The sequence below is a fragment of the Myotis daubentonii genome, chromosome 2, assembly GCF_963259705.1.
Source record: "Myotis daubentonii chromosome 2, mMyoDau2.1, whole genome shotgun sequence".
In the NCBI taxonomy this organism is placed as follows: domain Eukaryota; kingdom Metazoa; phylum Chordata; class Mammalia; order Chiroptera; family Vespertilionidae; genus Myotis; species Myotis daubentonii.
Genome location: NC_081841.1, coordinates 91003180 through 91022397, shown reverse-complemented (window position 1 = coordinate 91022397; position 19218 = coordinate 91003180). Strand labels below are relative to the sequence as shown.

General features: G+C 41.3%; 1 protein-coding gene across 8 annotated transcripts in view; it reads right to left on the bottom strand.

Annotated features, from left to right (window-relative positions):
• MRPL42 (mitochondrial ribosomal protein L42) overlaps window positions 1-13260 on the bottom strand; it is a 28791-nt gene extending 15531 nt beyond the window's left edge. Inside the window, exons 1-4 of one of the 8 annotated variants that reach the window (XM_059683790.1) lie at window positions 13169-13260; window positions 11045-11211; window positions 4769-4832; window positions 1461-1545 (exon numbers count right to left, since the gene is read on the bottom strand). In XM_059683790.1, the coding sequence (XP_059539773.1) occupies window positions 1461-1545; window positions 4769-4832; window positions 11045-11114 (219 nt within the window). In that variant the 5' untranslated portion in view covers window positions 11115-11211; window positions 13169-13260. The other 7 variants (XM_059683788.1, XM_059683789.1, XM_059683793.1 and 4 more) reach the window with 7 other exon arrangements.
• Between the last annotated feature and the right edge of the window lie 5958 nt (window positions 13261-19218).

Sequence of the window (19218 nt, the reverse complement as noted above, 5' to 3'; positions counted from 1 at the left end):
ATTTTTCCAATCATTATTTTTTTGCCCCTGGTGGAGTATCTTTATTTTCCTAAACAAGAAATCCTAAATTTGGAAAACATTTTTAGAATATTAGTTTTTAAAAATATATATATTTAAAAATATATATATATATACATATATATATATTATTGATTTCAGAGAGAGGAAGGGTGAGGGAGAGAAAGACAGAAACATCAATGATGAGAAAGAATCATTGACTGACTGTCTCCTGCACACCCCCTACTGAGGATCGAACCTGCAACCCACAAATGTGCCCTGATTGGGAATTGAACTGTGACATCCTAGTTCGTAAGTCAATGCTCAACCACTGAACCATACTGGCCAGACTAGAATATTAGTATTTTTAATAAAACATATACCAAGGCAGAAGCAAAAAAAGAAGGATCTTTCTACATGGATCTATGGAAGATAATCAACATGCTCTAGATTCAAATATAAATGACCAGAAAAGCAAAAATACAAATCATTTTAACTTTCTTAAAGCCAGTCTTCCTTGGTATTTCTACACATGACTAGGAACTTTATATACAATATGCTTTCCAGGGTCTTGAGCAGTGGTTCTCAACCTTCCTAATGCTGTGACCCTTTAATACAGTTCCTCATGTTGTGGTGACCCCCAATCATAAAATTATTTTCGTTGCTACTTCATAACTGTAATGTAAATATCTGGTATGCAGGATGTATTTTCATTGTTACAAATTGAACATAATTAAAGCATAGTGATTAATCACAAAAACAATATGTAATTATATATGTGTTTTCCGATGGTCTTAGGTGACCCCTGTGAAAGGGTCGTTCGACCCCCAAAGGGGTCGCCACCCACAGGTTGAGAACCGCTGGTCTAGAGACTCAAAGGGCCTACTTCCTGGAGAAAAGAGTCATTGTAAGTCAAGTCTAAATTTTAAGTCATGTTTGAGGATTTTATTTCATATTATTATTTTAGTTTGTTTGAGGATTTTTATTTAATGTTATATACTATCATCATGAGATTTGTGAATACGGGTTCAGAAAGAACATACTTTATTCTAACATTAAAATGTTTTCAAGAATGTTTCTGCCGAAACCGGTTTGGCTCAGTGGATAGAGCGTCAGCCTGCGGACTGAAAGGTCCCACGTTCGATTCCGGTCAAGGGCATGTACCTGAGTTGCGGGCACATCCCCAGTAGGAGATGTGCAGGAGGCAGCTGATCGATGTTTCTCTCTCATCGATGTTTCTAACTCTCTATCTCTCTCCCTTCTTCTCTGTAAAAAATCATTAAAATATATTTTTTTTAAAAAAGAATGTTTCTATTTGTACAGTCCAATCTACAATTTATTAGTTGAGAAACAAATAAACAAAAAACATCCATGGCTCCCCATGGAAATCCTTCTTTAGATACCACAGGAAATGTGAATACTTCTAACAGCAAATTAAAGCTATATGATTTTTTCATACATACCTTGGTGTGTTCATACGGAATATCCACAGAAGGATGATAGCAAACTATCGTCCTGCCATCAGATGTCAAAGCAAGTTCTACTTTGCTGAAAAGAATGTTTCAGAAACAGAGGTATACTGTATTCAAGGCAGAATGATACTCTTGGGTGCTAAAATTAACCAGTTAACTGCCAGGCGTCCAAAACAAAAACCATCCCAACACGCCACGATATTTTGAATTAAAAAAATCAATTTGCAATGAATATTATAAAAATAGATAAAATATTCACAATTCAGGTGTTCTTGAATATTTTCAGCTCAAAATTCTCATGAAAAATGATTTTAAAGTTGGTCAGGACTGTCACTTAGGGAAAACATTTTTTTTTATAGACACACGTGGCGTGTGGCGCTTATGTCTACAAACGCTTATGGCATACAATGGGTTAATTACTCATGAATCCCTGAAGAATAGATGCCACTTTACTGGACCGGCAAACTGATATGATCTATACCAATAAAAGGGTAATATGCTAATTAGGGTGGACGTCTTCCGGACATCCATCCAGACAAAACCACAGCGGCTGCGAGGCATGGGGCTGTCATGGGCTCAAGCAGCCATGAGCCCCGGCGGCTACAAGGCCCGAGGCTCGGGCCTCAGAGCCGCTGTGGCTGGCAGTGGCAGCAGCAGTGGGTTGATGGGAGCTGTGCCTTCCCCTGATCAGCCCAGTTGCCTCCTGTAGAGGGAGGCCAGACTGTGGCTTAGGCCCACTCCCCATGGAGAATGGGCCTAAGCCATCAGTAGGACATCCCGAGGGCTTCTGGACAGTGAGAGGGGGCAGGCCGGGCTGAGGGACCGCCCTCCCCCCCATCCAGTGCACAAATTTTCGTGCACCAGGCCTCTAGTACCATATAATAGATAACAACTCAAACCACCCCGCAAAACATGTCAGTTTACTACCACAACAAACCTCTAAGGCCTCACTCATTATTACATCTAAGGTACTCTTCAAATTATTTGTTTTTTAGACTATCCAGATCTTTGGAAGAGACCTTCATGTTTGTCACTATTATTAGAACTTCTTTTTCTTATCTAACAACTTCAAAAAGTCAGAGGACATTACTTGGTTGAATTATTAAAGGTGAAGATCAGCGAAGTACATAATCTTCCAGGTAAAGGATCACTTGAATTTCTAGTCATAAAGATTGAAACATTTGTCTAGATCAGCATTTCAAGTTCCTTTGACAAACAGTACAACTGTAAAAAACTTCCAATAAAAGAATTCTATGGCCCTAACTGGTTTGGCTCAGTGGATAGAGCGTCATCCTGCGGACTCAAGGGTCCCAGGTTCGATTCCAGTCAAGGGCATGTACCTTGGTTGCAGGCACATACCCAGTAGGGAGTGTGCAGGAGGCAGCTGATCGATGTTTCTCTCATCAATGTTTCTAACTCTCTATCCCTCTCCCTTCCTCTCTGTAAAAAATCAATAAAATAAATTTAAAAAAAAAAAGAATTCTATGGTCAAACCAATTTGGGAACTACTGAATATTATCCCTTCTCTCCATTAATTCCCTCAGAAGAACACATTTTGGCAGTATTCCTCTAAACACTTCCAGGAATGCTCTGACTGGAATTCATTCTTTCAGGTACCAACTTACCAAGTTTCTTTTTCAAAAACTGGCAACTAATATTGTACTTAGATCTACAGACATTCTAAGGAGCACAGCATTCAGCTTTTATTAAACATATGCTTCCTAGGTATATATAAATTTAAGTTTCTAGTATTTCAACACCAACCAGATTTGAGCAAGACCAGCAATTAAACTATAAAGTGTATTTTAGCTAACACAGGATAAGGTTATTTCACCATGTTATTAAGATTAAATACCATGAACATTTAAGATTAAATACAATGAACATTAAATCTATCAAATTATTTTGATGAAGGATCAAATGCACCTATAAGATTCATTCTTTTCAGGGTCAAATTAGACCTTGTCTAATTTCATCACTATCTTAGACACTTACTAAATGTACAATTAAAACTACATAGTGTCACTCTGTGGGTGTGGCTCAGTGGTTGGACATCGACCTATGAACCAGGAGGTTCCTGTTTAGGAGGTTCAATTCCCGGTCAGGGCACATGCCCAGATTCTGGGTTCAATCCCCAGTGGGGGCCATGCAGGAGGCAGCCAGCCGATCAATGTTTCTCTCTCATCGATGTTCCTCTCTATCTTTCCCTCCCTCCCTTCCTTTCTCTCTCTAAAATCAATAAAAACATATATTTTTGCCCTAGCTGGTTTTGCTCAGTGGATAGAGCGTCAGCATCCCGGGTTCAATTCCAGTCAAGGGCACGTGCCCAAGTTGCAGGCTCAATCCACAGTAGGGGGCATGCAGGAGGCAACCAATCAATGATCCTCTCATTGATGATTCTATTTCTCTCTCCTTCACCCTTCTTCTCTGAAATCAATAAAAATACATTTAAAACTGAAAAACAAAACATATTTTTTTAAAAAAACTATATAGTGTCAACAGGGAAGAAAATATATTTTTACTAAAATTTGCAATAAAAAAATGTAGCTTAAGAAAATATGTTGGTTTCTGCACATCAGCCTCTGCTGTAGAGAAAAAAAGACAACATCTTATTCATGCTATTCCCAGTTCTTAGCATAGTGACTAGAATAAACTGTGGTTGAATTAATATTTGTGATTTGTATTATTCAATGACAAACAAAAGATAAGATAAATAACTGCATAAGCTAATAGATATAAACCCTAAGACAAAACTATAAAAACTAAATTTTTCAAGAAACTTCTAAAGAATGCTTCAGGAAAAAAAGATAGCATTTCTAACAGTATGTCTGTCTTAAAATAAAGTATTTACTGAAATACAATGGTAATGATTTTTATTTGAAATGGTTATAAGCCCATAGACTGGGTACACAAGATCACTGAAATCATTTTAAAAAACAAAATTAAAGAAAGAATACTAGCCAAAACCGGTTTGGCTCAGTGGATAGAGCGTCGGCGTGCGGACTGAAAGGTCCCAGGTTCGATTCCAGTCAAGGGCATGTACCTGGGTTGCGGGCACATCTCCAGTGGGGGATGTGCAGGAGGTAGCTGATCGGTGTTTCTCTCTCATCGATGTTTCTGACTCTCTGTCTCTCTCCCTTCCTCTCTGTAAAAAATCAATAAAATATATTTTTAAAAAAAAGAAGAAGAAAGAAAGAATACTAAAAAGAAGCAGAAAAACCCCAAATAAGAAATAAAATTAAATCAATTCAGATACAGCTAACAGACTGTTATTTTTTCAATTGAATTTTAATACATACCAATTATAGTCATCTGGAAGAGAAGAGTATGTGGATTTATGACAAACACAGTATAAAGCTCCATCTGTAAAAACCCAAAAAAATAAAATGGACTTTGTTAATTTGAGGATATGTTCTCACATAAATGTAAAGATAGCTTCATTCATTCAATCGATAGTAACTATTTACTATGAAGTAGGCATGTATTAAGGGCCCTGGATTCAACAAGTAAGATTCAGTCCCTGCCCTAAGAAAGGGTACAAGTCTGGTGAGAGACAGACAAGTGAACAATTTCCAATAAAAAAATAAGCCCTGTTAGGATGGATTAAGTATTTGGAAAGAGAAGGGAACACAGAAAAGTTATAAACACAATTGTATAGCCCTGGCCAAGTGGCTCAGTTAGAGTGTCTTACCATACACCAAAAGGCTGTGGGTTTGATTCTGGTCAGGGTACATACCTAGCTTACAGGTTCCATCCCCCAGGGAGCATTTGGGAGGCAACCTGTTGATGTTTCTCTCTCACATCTATGTTCCTCTCTTTCTTTCCCTCCTTCCCTCCCTCCCTCCCTTCCTCTCTCTCTCTAAAAAAAAAAAAAATCAATAAAAACATATCCTCAGGTGAGGATTAAAAAACAAAACAGAACTGTATAGGCTCAAGAATGCCTTTTCAGTGGAGATGATGTCTAAGATATTCTGAAGGATGAGTAAATAAATAGGAGTTAGTACGGGATGAGTAAAATGTTGCTTGCAGAAGGAGTAACAAGTGCTTAGGACCAGAGGTAACAAAGAATATAATATGGGTATTCTAAAAACATTCACGTGAATGGAGTGCACAGTTCATAAAGGGGGCATCTAATCTAATAAAAGACAGACATGCAAATTGACCATACCTTCGCTACGCATTAAGCCACGCCCACCAGCCAATCAGAGCAACTATATGCAAATTAACCCAAACAAAATGGCAGCCGGCAGCCACGGAGCTGGAGCAAGCAGGAGGCTTGGTTGCTCCAGTGATGGAGGAAGACAAGCTTCCCACCCCTCCTGGCAGGCTCTGAGCTCCACTGAAGGCAACAAAGTTTCGATATACAGTGGGGCCTTGACTTACAAGTGTCCGGACTAACGAGTTTTTCAAGATACGACCCGATTCTTGGCTGATTTTTTGCTTTGAGTTGCAAGCTAAAATTCGGGTTACGAGCCAGCTTCAGATACCCCACCGCTAGTTGGCGCAGTGAACGTCACAGTGAACGCCACAACATCAGCCCAGCATCACATGTCTCACTCATTCACTTTTTGATTTGACATACGAGTAATTTGAGTTACGAGCTCCGTCATGGAACAAATTAAACTCGTAAGTCAAGGCCCCACTGTAGAAGGTAAATAAATCTCAGAATAAAAAAGAAAAAAAGGAGAGGCTGGGAGCTTCCGTCGCCGGGGGGCTTGGCCAGCCTGAAAACGGCCCTCAGCCCCTCACCCAGACTGGCCAGGCAACCCAGTGGGATCCCCCCACCCTAAAGGGGGTGTGGCCATCCTGAAAACAGCCATCCGCCCCTCACCCAGGCTGGCCAGGCACCCCAGTGGGGACCCCCACTCTGAAGGGGGTGTGAACAGCTGCAAACAGCCATCAGCCCCTCACCCAGGCTGGCCAGGCACCCCAGTGGGGACCCCCACTCTGAAGGGGGTGTGAACAGCTGCAAACAGCCATCAGCCCCTCACCCAGGCTGGCCAGGCACCCAGGCTGGACCCCCACCCTGATCCGGGACACCCTTCAGGGCAAACCAGCTGGCCCCCACCCATGCACCAGGCCTCTATCCTATATAATAAAAGGGTAATATGCAAACTGACCCTAACAGCAGAACGACTAGGAATGACTGGTCACTATCACACACACTGATCAATGCAGGAGCTGCCCCCTGGTGGCCAGTGTTCTCACACAGGGGGAGCTCTGCTCAGCCACAAGCCAGGCTGATGGCTGCCAGTACAGCAGTGGTGGTGGGAGCCTCTCCCACCTCCTCAGCAGCACTAAGGATGTCCAACTGCAGCTTAGGCCTGCTCCCCGCTGGCAAGTGGACATCCCCCCGAGGGCTCCCAGGCTGCCAGAGGGATGTCTGATTGCCAGCTTAGGCCCAGTCCCGCAGGGAGCGGGCCTAAGCCAGCAGGTGGTCATCCCCCGAGGGGTCCCAGACTGCGAGAGGGCACAGGCCGGGCTGAGGGATCCCCCCCCCCCGCCCCAGTGCACAAATTTTTGTGCACTGGGCCTCTAGTGTTAAGTAATAAAATACAAAATAAATTGTTCAAAATTAATTTCCATTAATCAAAATGCTCATATTTCAAAGCACAGTTTTCTTTTTTAGAATACCTACAAATTTAAGAGCCATAATTACTTTTTAAAAAGTTTATTTGAAAGGATCTCCTGTTTAGGGAAAGGGTGTTCTTTTAAATATAAAGAAAAAATGTAAATGTAGCTCAGTATAGTTAAAAGCTCCAAATATATCTGGGCTATATATCTCTCTCTCCCTTCGCCCAACTGGGCCTCTTGCTCCTCAGTATGAAACACAATCCCCACTTTGTTCAAGTATCACTCATCCTTCGAAGTCAAATGCTATTCTTGCATAAAAATCCTTACCCTCTCCCCATGCAACAACCTCCATTACAGAAGGGAGACTTGTCTATTATATACATCCCACAACCAACATTTCATATGACATTGCTATACCTTCTTTGCAATCTTTTCTGTATCTGTTATTGAGGTGTATTAAGATATGTAAAAAAGATGTGTCTCTTCCTTCTTGTATACCTACCCTTTCTCCAAGGATTACATTATATTTAGAGGTCTAAATATAAATTCTAACCCCAAAGAAAAAAAAGTACCTTAACAAAATTCACTATTATCATACAAGAATGTTCAGCAAAATGTCAACCCCAAAATTCATTGATGTAAGAAAACAAAATACAAAGAATTAGAAATCTAACCTCATCTCTCAAAAGATTCATTAATTTTCAATTAACTGTGCTAATACAAAGAAGCAGTCAGTAAGAGAAATCAGAGGATAAAGTAAAAAAAACATTCACACGATTTATATTTTCTTGTTTTGCACTATGGAGGATCTTCCTAATTATGCCTGGATTAATTTTAAAAGAACTTTTAGTCTTTGAATATAAACCAGCTAGGTGAGGTACATGCTCGCTGAAAGAAACAGGGTTGGGTGGCAGGGGCAGGCCACACATTATTAAGTGTTCTTAACTAGGCAGGAGGGAAAACACAAGACAACAGTGCTTTAGTTCAACAAGAAACTCTGTATAATTCTTATTCTGCACTTACAGACATCTGTACCCTCATGACATACATCACATTCTACCTCATTCTCCAGATATTTCTAGTTTCTATAGATGTCTGTTTCACCTACAAATCTAAGTAAATTCCTTAAGGCCAATAACCACACCATGTACATTAATGTGTCCCTCATACTGTAGTGGCTACTAAAAAATAGTGGCTGCCAAACTGCCTCTAAAATGTTAATTTCTGCATAATTAATACTTGAAAAACTCATATGACATTTTATCAAGAGGAAAATTCTAGTTACAGTAAGTACCAGAGGTTCTAAATATATCATTAGGACAAGTTAACATCAATCAACCCAAAACAACTAAATGTGCCCAAAAGAATTCCAATGAAGAGTCAGTTCTCTGTAACTTATGGGCTACTGTTACATAAATATGCTTAACTGCATTTTAATAAGATATATAAAAGCTAAGCCTGGCTGGTGTGGTTCAGTTGGATGAGCATCATCCTGTGCATCAAAAGGTTACTGGTTTGATTCCTGGTCAGGGCACATGCCCAAATTGTGGGTTTGGTCCCCTAGTCAGGGTGCGTACATGGAGGCAACTGATCCATGTTTTGCTCTCTATTTTTTTTAAAAAATAAAAGGTGATAACCCCACTTAATCTACACATGTTCAATATTTTAAGTTACTACAGGTAAGGCGGTACAGCAGGAAGTGTATTGGACAAAGTAAGATGGGGAGACCTCGGTTTTGATCACAATTCTCATTTACCACTTATACAACCCTGGGTATGTTTCTGAAGGCCAGAGAACTCAAGTTCCTTCATCTTCAAAGTTGTAAAGATCAAACAACTTAATATGCTAAAAAAGAGAAAATGTTCCACATTCTCATGCTGACTGTATATTTTGGAAGGTTTAAGAAGTTCCTTCTGAAATATAGGGAGGCCTTTTTATTTTTGCTCATTAATTTTCTTCCTTAATCATGGTTTTGCTGTGCCTCTAATATTAATATTCTTCCTTTTGGTATAAAATAGCAATAATATTAATTCTATACTCCAATAATAGTAATAGAAATTATGCAGTATAGGGGCTTAGGATGCAAGAAGTCAGGTAGTCACTGAGTACCAGGATGATAATGGAACAATTTTCCGGGGTAACTTACATTAATTTTTAGTTAAATTTTGACAACTCCAATCCATTCAGATCAGTTCAACACTTATTTATCACCTACCATGAATGAGAGGCACTGAGGAAACCAAAATAAATTAGTGCACAAATTTACAATCTAGTGGGTAAAGTACACATAGACAAATGTCACTTACCCTAGGACAGATTAACCCAAGTGAGGACTAACTGCTGTTTCAGGACATGGATTAGGTAAAAACTGATTAGGTCTGATTTTCCATCAGTCTTGGGGCTGGGTTTCTGTCAGGGCAAAGGGGAGGCTAAGCAGCAGGGGTCTCACTCACAATTCTCCACAAAAATGTTCCCAGGCAATCAAGGGCTGACTATTGTTTTGTTTTGATTCTGATTTTTACATCAAAAGTCTCTTAGCAATCTCCTCCTCCGTTTACTTAGATCATTATATTTTTATTTTTATTTTTTTTTAATATATTTTATTGATTTTTTTTTTTATAGAGAGGAAGGGAGAGAGATAGAGAGTTAGAAACATCGAAGAGAGAGAAACATCAATCAGCTGCCTCCAGCACATCTCCTACTGGGGATGTGCCTGCAACCCAGGTACATGCCCTTGACTGGAATCGAACCTGGGACCTTTCAGTCTGCAGGCCCACGCTCTATCCACTGAGCCAAACGGGTTTTGGCAGATCATTATATTTTTACTTATACTTCTAATCCTACTCTTCAAACTCTTTCCCCCTTAACTCAATAAACACTCTATTGCAAATGAGAGTAAACAGGAAACATAAACAAAGATATTCAAATGAGGCAGAAATGCATAAAAGATAGGCTGCTCAGGCCAGTGTGGCTCACATGGCTGAGCGTCTGCCCAAGCTTGGAAAGGTTGCCAGTTCGATTCCTGGGTCAGGGCACATACCCAGGTTGTGGGTTACCCGGGTCAGGGTATGTATGGGAGGCAACCAATTGATGTTTCTCTCTGCCCCCCAGCTTTCCCTCTAAAATCAATAAAATAAAATAAAAAATTTGGCTGATGTAGCTAAACATGCAAAAGCAAACCATTGGGAACTCTCTCACTATGTCTACTTTAGAAATGGGAGAATAGTGTTCAGACAGTGAGGAAAAAGGGTGAAAGTAAGGTTGGCTGGGAAATAAGATTTTAATAATCTACTTATTTATTTGGGTTGATATTTTGGCTTTCAAACATGTATTAATAGATTTGGGGGGGAAAAAACACACATTACATTGCATTTCTTTAGAAATGGTAGGTAAAATTTACATTTTTTAAATGGCTAAATATATAAAAACACAAAGAGAATACACCAAAACATTAACACTGATTATCTTTGTAAGATGGGATTGTAATTTTGCCCTTTATTTACTGATGCTTACTATTACTAAAAAATATGTAAAAAAAATAATGTGAAAATATAGTAAATATGACTCAAATCAGAGAAAGTTTGTTTCTCTTTATCAATCTTTCACTTGCCCTCAGCTAAAACCCCACTTGTGGTCTACACAGATAATCCACTTGGTCCATACTTTCTATTCTGCATTTGTACATGTATACACACACATATATTGGTAAATTACCTTTTATATGTACAAATGGGATCATACAATTGATACTATTCTATGACATACTTTAAAAAATATATTTTTATTGATTTTAAGAGAGAGGGAGAAAGAAACATCAATGTGAGAAAGAAAGATCGAGTGCCAGCAGCTGCCTCCTGCACACCCCCTACCGGGGACAGAGTCCACTTAGTCCTCCTGCTAAGACATACAATAAGTAAATGCTTTAAACTTTCTATAATGAATACATATTTCTATATTTGAAAAAGTTTAAAACTCTTTTTAAACATTAAATACTCACTTACTTTGGATCGGAAAGAAATGTTTCAAAAAAGTTCTGTTTGATAGCACCCATTTCACTGCTGATATGGCCATGGTGAATCAAGATGCTTTATCAGGTGGTATGGAAAAAGATCTGAAGAGAAAAGAAAATGCTTTTAAAATTTGCTTCTAGGCATACCTATTTTCATCCCTGAGTGAGAGATAAAGAATAAATAAATCAATCACTGCTCCCTATGGTAAATTAAAGTGACACAATATATTGACCATTACAAGGACAAGATAGGAATCACTACCTAGAACCACAATCACCTAAAGCAAAACTTTTAAACAGCTTTCCATTTCCATGTTACATAAGAGCAACATTATCAAAATACATGACCAGAAACCCCAGAACTAGGTCCTTTACAATTTCTCTTAAATGCAAAGTTCTCAGCACCTAGTATAGTTCTTTCCACTTCATGAGTGCTCAGTAAATGTGGAATTACCCTTAGAAACAGTCACTCACACATGCTACACAGAGCATCCTCTTTCATATGCTAATGTGTCTGTGTACAACGTCCCAAGTACGATACATAGGATCTTATTACAGCTCTGAAAGTGGTATTCAGTTTCCGACTAAAGGAAGTATTAAACAAGGCCTATCCGTGGCCTATTAAATACTGATTTAAAAAAAAAAAAATACTTAGATGATTAACACCCTAAAGTGCCAAATATAATTTCACCATCTTATATACAGGGTGGGGCAAAAGTAGGTCAACAGTTGTGAGTACATGATAGTTTATTCGTATATTATTATTTATTAGAAGCCATTGCACTAAAATTCAGCCTGGCCTCAGCCTGGCCTGCGCCCCCTATTAATCCGGGAGCCCTCAGGGGATGTCCTCCCTCTGTGGCCCCATCGCAGCCGCTGCCCCCCATGGCCGTCCCCTCCCTCTGGCCGCTGGCATGTGCCTTGGCTGGCCTGGAGCGGCCTGCTGGCTGGCCCCACCTACCGCTGACCCATTGTTCCACCATTCAGCCGATTTGCATATTATGCTTTTATTATATAGGAAGGAGTATTGTTATTTTCCATATGAACTGTAAACCTACCTTAGCTCCACCCTGTATGTTTACCGGTTTTTCATTTTCCAAGGTACTTTCATTACCATTTCATCTCACTCTCATATTAACCATGAGAGGTATCTTTATTTTGATTCACTATGAAACTAAGTACAAACTTTAAATGAGTAACTTCCAAGAGTCGGTCGCAAACTGGGAAACACTGGGCAAGTTATTAACTGAATGACCCTCAGTTTCTTCCATGGTAAATGGGGAAACAACCACAACGTCCATGGCTACTGCGAATGAAAGAATACAAGCACGGCTACAGCCCTTGTTTTCTCCTCCCCTCCCCCACACGGGCAACACGGGATTCGCACGCGGTCCCGCCTGCTCGCCTGACCTCGCAGGTCCATTCCTAACCCTGTCCGTGCCTGAGCACCGCTCTCCTGAGTTCACAGTGTGCTTTTCCCAGCTTACCACCCACCTTCCTACCCTTCATGCGCCCTTCCACCGGCCGGTGAGGTGGGCATCTTCATGCCGCACACTCAGAGGTTCAGAGAGGTCAGACGATGCTGCCCACCGTACCTGTGCTTTGTCGGTGGCCAGAGTGGTACGCAAACCCGCTTTCTGAGCACAAACCCAGAACAAGACATTTGGGGGGGGGGGGTCTCCTCTGCCCGAGCCCCGAGGCAGCTCACCCATAGGGGGGTCAGATTAGTCACCCCGGGGAGAGTAATTCCGAGGGTCAATCCCTTGGCCCGGGATTCAGCCCCGAAGCAAAGACTGCAGAGAGCCTCGGAGGGCCCTGAGTCTGAGGGACAGGCTACCAGGAGCGCGGGGTCCAACATCCGGGGGCAGATCCCACAGACTCGGGCGCGGAGGAGTCCTTGGGCGCCGGGCGCAGGCTCGCCGCTGGTACTCACAGGACACGCGCGGCCACGCGCCGGCCCCTCGGCAGGACGGACGCCCGAGACTGGCGGCGCCAGAGGCTGTATCCAGCCGCGAACCACAGGCGGGAGGCCGCGACAACCGCGGGCAGACCTCCAGGCCTGCCCGACTCAGCTTTCAGGGACTCCCTGACAGGAGGAGGAAAAGGCACCGGTTACCTTGACGTCTGCTCACCGCGAGCCCGCCATCTTCCCCCAGCCGGGTCCTAGGACAACCACTCCACGTGCTTTCCTGGCCGCCGGGCATTCTGGGAAATGTAGTCTCGCGGGAAAGAGCTCCCTGCGGGGCGGGGGCGGGGCGGGGGCAGGGCGGGGCGGGGGGGGGGGGGCGTACCGGGAGCCACCTAACATGCTCCAGTTAGTTGCTAGCAACTTGACTCACATCACTCAAAAAAACAAACAAAAAAACACAAGATCGCTGCCCCACGCACACATCTTTAGAGAGTAGCAACCGGTATTCTATTTAAGTTTATATTAATAATTAGAGTCCCTAATGGGGGGATGAGAACACATTTGTAATACCTTAACCAATAAAGAAATTTAAAAATAATAATAATAATAATAATAATAATAATAATAATTAGAGTCCCGCCGGTGTGTTCAGAGGTTGAGCATCGACCTATGAATCAGGAGTCATGGTTCGATTCCCAGTCAGGGCACATTGCGGAGGAGAGGGGGGCGGGGTGGGGGTTGGGGGAGTTGCTGGCTTAATCCCCAGTGTGGAGAATGCAGGAGGGAGCTGATGGGTGATTCTCACTTCCCCCTTTTAACTTCACACCCAACCTCACCCCTAAGGGTTTAAAATAGGGAAGTGAGGAGGGCCTCCAATCGGAGAACCCAGCACTGTGTTCTGAGAACTGTGCTAGCTATTCATTATGGGAGGAAGAAAATGTGCAGAATCCTGGATTTTGCCATTTGTCTTACACTTTCTGTTCTCATTGCCATCAGTGCTCTTCTTTCAGCTCTTATGACCACTGCCTTACTTTATCCATATTGCTCAAATATCATCTCAGAGAAGACCACACCATTAAAATAGCCTCACTCACCCATATACTATTGTCTTCCTTTAGTTTTCTTCATAACATTTACCATTATAGAACATCATATTATTTGTCTCCTCATTTAATGTCTGTTTCATGCTGGAATGAAAGCTCCACAAAGGCAGGGTCAGGTATCTATCTTGTTCTATATTGTATGCAAACCCAACATCTAGAACTGTGCTTGGTCTCACTGAAGGCCTCTAGTATTTGTTGAATGAATGAAACAAATAACACAGCAGGCATCGAAAATAGCAGATGATTTTCAGCAGTGTAACCTGGAAATTCCTTTCCCTCATGATTTGCAAATTTTGTATTTATGTACATTTTTCTGAAAAGGATTCATAGCTTTTATGATGTATTCAAGGGGGTCAATAAACCCCTCAAAACATTAACAACCATTGTCCTGAGTGATTAATATTAAAAATAAGTGGATGTAAATTCACAATAAAAAAAATAAATGTGGGCTGCTGTGGTTTCTCTCATTTCCCACAGAATACAGGCTCCTTCTGCTGCTAATCATTGCTTCTGTGGAAGCCCAATGAGGACTCATCTCTGTCTTTTTAATCTTGTCCATCCTTCAAAATCACTCCATAATGCCTTCCGGGACTATGCTGTAGGAAGAGATACAGAGGAAAAACAGAGTTGAATGAACAATCAACTGGATTTGTCAAACATTCATTGTGCAAAGCGGAAGGGGGATAGATTAAAGATGACTTCAGAGGACATGTCTTGATGGCTGTGACAGAATAGGGACCACTGACCAACAGGGAGACTCATCAGAAAGGTTTAAGAAACTGAGACCAGAAAAGAAACTAATCACGTGCATGGAAAAGAGAGTAGAACTAGCTTTAGGCTGAGGGAACAACTTAAAAGTCTTAAGGGGGTGAAAATAACTTACCATCTCCTGGAATACAGAGTGGAGGAGAGTGGCAGGAGATGAAGTAAGAACCATGTCATGTTGGGCTTTGTAGGCCTTGGTGGTGACATCATGGAATTGGGGCATAGGCCATATGTGCAGATTATTCTAAATGTAGTAGGGAGTCATTGGATGGGTTTAACACAAAAGAAGGGACATATGATTTATGTTTTGAAAAGATTACTCTGGCTGCATTGTAAGGAGTGGCAAGACTGCAAGCAAGTCTAATGAGACTATTGCTATACTGCAGTCAAGTTAAGAGATGAAGGTGATAACATGATGTAGGGTAGCAACAGTGGAGATGAAGAGAAGGGAAGAGAGTCCAGATATATTTTGAAAATGGAAATGATAACCAAACTTGCTGGTGGATTGATTGGATGTGGAAGCTGAGAGAGAGGAAAGGCACTTCAGGTGATACTTTGATGACTAGCTTGAAGGTGGTATGGTTCATGAGATAGGGAAGAGTGAAAGGGGAGCAGATTTGGGGGTCTGATGAAGATAGAAATTAATGTCTCCACTTGAAAGTTGTTGAGTTTGAGATACCTCTGAAATATCCAAGTAGGGATTAAAGATATAAAGTGAGGTAGCTGATGGGAAAAAAATGTGTCTAGAGAATAGAGATTAGGCTAGATATAGATTTAAAGCCATGGGAATGTTGAGTGCATGTAGGTAAAGAGTGTAGAACGGGGGAGAACCAAGATGGCGGCATAGGTTAACGCCGGAGTTTGCTGCTTTGAACAACTACTTCAAAAGTGAAACCAAAAAACGGAAGGGACATCACCCAGAACCACAGGAACGCTGGCTGAGTGGAAGTCCTACAACTAGGAGGAAAGAGAAACGCACACGGACACTCAGAGGAGGTGCAGAGCTGAAGTCAAATTCTGAGGTGCGGAGTGCGCAGAGCGGGCTGGCGGCGGAGGGCGCGGTTGTTGTTTTCAATCGGGAGGGAGTCGCAGACTCTGAGCACCAGATCCGGGCGAGTCTTTAGGGACCCAGACTCAAACGGGAGAAGCGGGACTGTCTGACTTCGGTCAGAGTGAGTGCAGCTTTCTCTCCGAGCTTTGCAGCGGGTGCTGGGACTCAGAGAGGCAGAGCCCCTGGGGACAGGACTGAGAGCCGCCATAACTGCTCTCTCCGGCCCACCCTGTTGATCCTGTGCGACCCGCCCCGCCCAAGCCCTGCACAGAGGCATTTGCTGGATAGCCTCAGGCAAAGGCTAGATTAGCACCTCCCTAGAGGACAGAAGTTCTCTCACTGCTGACACAGCTGATTCTCGTAGCCACTTGGCCTGGAGGTCAAACCCTCCCTGGAATTAGCTACAACAATCAAGATTTAACTATAAGACTTCGAACAAAGACCACTAGGGGGTGCACCAAGGAAGCATAACAAAATGCGGAGACAAAGAAACAGGACAAAATTGTCAATGGAAGATATAGAGTTCAGAACCACAGTTTTAAGGTCTCTCAAGAACTGTTTAGAAGCTGCCGATAAACTTAATGAGATCTACACGAAAACTAATAAGACCCTCGATCTCATATTGGGGAACCAACTAGAAATTAAGCATACACAGACTGAAATAACGAATATTATACAGACACCCGACAGCAGACCAGAGGAGCGCAAGAATCAAGTCAATGATTTGAAATGCGAGGAAGCAAAAAACATCCAACCGGAAAAGCAAAATGAAAAAAGAATCCAAAAATGCGAGGATAGTGTAAGGAGCCTCTGGGACAGCTTCAAACGTACCAACATCAGAATTATAGGGGTGCCAGAAGATGAGAGAGAGCAAGATATTGAAAACCTATTTGAAGAAATAATGACAGAAAACTTCCCCCACCTGGTGAAAGAAATGGACTTACAGGTCCAAGAAGCGCGGAGAACCCCAAACAAAAGGAATCCAAAGAGGACCACACCAAGACACATCATAATTAAAATGCCAAGAGCAAAAGATAAAGAGAGAATCTTAAAAACAGCAAGAGAAAGAAACTCAGTTACCTACAAGGGAATACCCATACGACTGTCAGCTGATTTCTCAACAGAAACTTTGCAGGCCAGAAGGGAGTGGCAAGAAATATTCAAAGTGATGAATACCAAGAACCTACAACCAAGATTACTTTATCCAGCAAAGCTATCATTCAGAATTGAAGGCCAGATAAAGAGCTTCACAGATAAGGAAAAGCTAAAGGAGTTCATCACCACCAAACCAGGATTATATGAAATGCTGAAAGGTATCCTTTAAGAAGAGGAAGAGGAAGAAAAAGGTAAAGATACAAATTATGAACAACAAATATGCATCTATCAACAAGTGAATCTAAAAATCAAGTGAATAAATAATCTCATGAACAGAATGAACTGGTGATTATAATAGAATCAGGGACATAGAAAGGGAATGGACTGACTATTCTTGGGGGGGAAAGGGGTGTGGGAGATGTGGGAAGAGACTGGACAAAAATCGTGCACCTATGGATGAGGACAGTGGGTGGGGAGTGAGGGCGGAGGGTGGGGCGGGAACTGGGAGGAGGGGAGTTATGGGGGGGAAAAAAAAGAGGAACAAATGTAATAATCTGAACAATAAAGATTTAATTAAAAAAAAAAGAGTGTAGAACGAAAGAAAAAGGTGTGAGAGTAGTTAAGAAAGGCATGTCATGTCATGAAGTATTTCTTAACTTTAGCATCCAGTGCCAACAAGCTAAAAACTATTATTTCCAAAAATACAAACTTGAAATACCAATAAATAACTTACATTAGCCTACATAAAAGCTGTTGCAATTCATCCTAATGAAATGACAAAGCAGATAAAATCTTAGATGTTTGGAGTTGGTTTCAAATGGCTTCAGTTGAAAGGGGGTCAACTTTTTTCTTTTCTAACTTCACTGAATAAAGTCACTCTTTATATAAATCAGAGAGAGCAAAGACTTCAGAGCAATCTAACTGCCAAACCATTAGGGATAATCTTTCAAAAAACTTTTTTTTATTACATAAAATTGGCTATAATTTTGAGCATTTACTATGTGCCAGACTTTTAAACACTTTACATGTATTGTTTTTTTCTATTCCTACTGTTGGCCCTAGGAGATGGGTATAATTACTGTGACTGTCATTAGATAAATGAAATAACAGAAGGGGAATTGTTCAAAGCCATGTCAAGTACAAGTGGTAGAAATATTATTTGAATCCAGGAACTTCTGATACCAGCACCCATGAGCTTAACTACTGTGTTAGACTGTGCCATGCTCATTTCCAAATAGAAAATGTAGATTAAAAAAAATCCAAGTTAAAAAAAAATCCAAATTAATACAGATTTTAAAAACAAACCCCCAGAGATAATATCTACTAACATTTTGGTGTGTAACTTTTCATTTTTATCACTTCTTATATCTATACTAGAGGCCTAGTGCACGAATTCGTGCATGGGTGGGGTCCAGCCAGCCGGATGGGGGCCGGGAGCACGGAAGTTGGCTGGCTGGCTTCACCCCCTGGTTGAACTCTGGTAGAGGGGGCAATTTGCATATTACCCTTTTATTATATAGGACTAGAGGCTGGGTGCACAATTCGTGCACTGGTGGGGTCCCTTGGCCTGGCCTGTGGGAATCAGGCCAAAACCGACTCTCCAACATCCCCCAAGGGGTCCCGGATTGCAAGAGGGTGGTCCTCAGGTGACGCACCCTGGAATCGGGCTCCCTTCTCTCTGGTTCCAGGTGTGTCACCCAAGAACCCCAGCTGCCAAGTCACTGCAGCTTGGTAGCTCCTGTGCTGAGCGTCTGCCCCCTGGTGGTCAGTGCACATCATAGCTACCAGTCGGACAGTCAGACAGTTGGTTAAGTTTTTATATATGTAGATTATGATACTAATTAACATTTATTGGACACAGTATGTATACTATTCTAAAATCCTATGGTCAGTAACTGGCAGAGGTGAGATATGAACCAGACAGCCTTGTTCTCCTTCAATCTTCTGCTTTTTTACACAAACACATTATCTTTATTTCTATTGCTATATGTATATAAATAAATATACATATACATACACATATACATATAGACTTTTTTATAGAAATATATATATGTGTATATATATGTGTGTATATATATATATATATATGTATATATCTTTTCCCCCCACTTAATGTATCATGAACATTTTTCCTATGAATAGCCTAAATATTATCAGTTTCAAAACATCAGTCTCTTACACATCATCAGGACTTCTTTATTATTATTTTTGTTAATCCTCACCCAAGGATATTTTTTCAT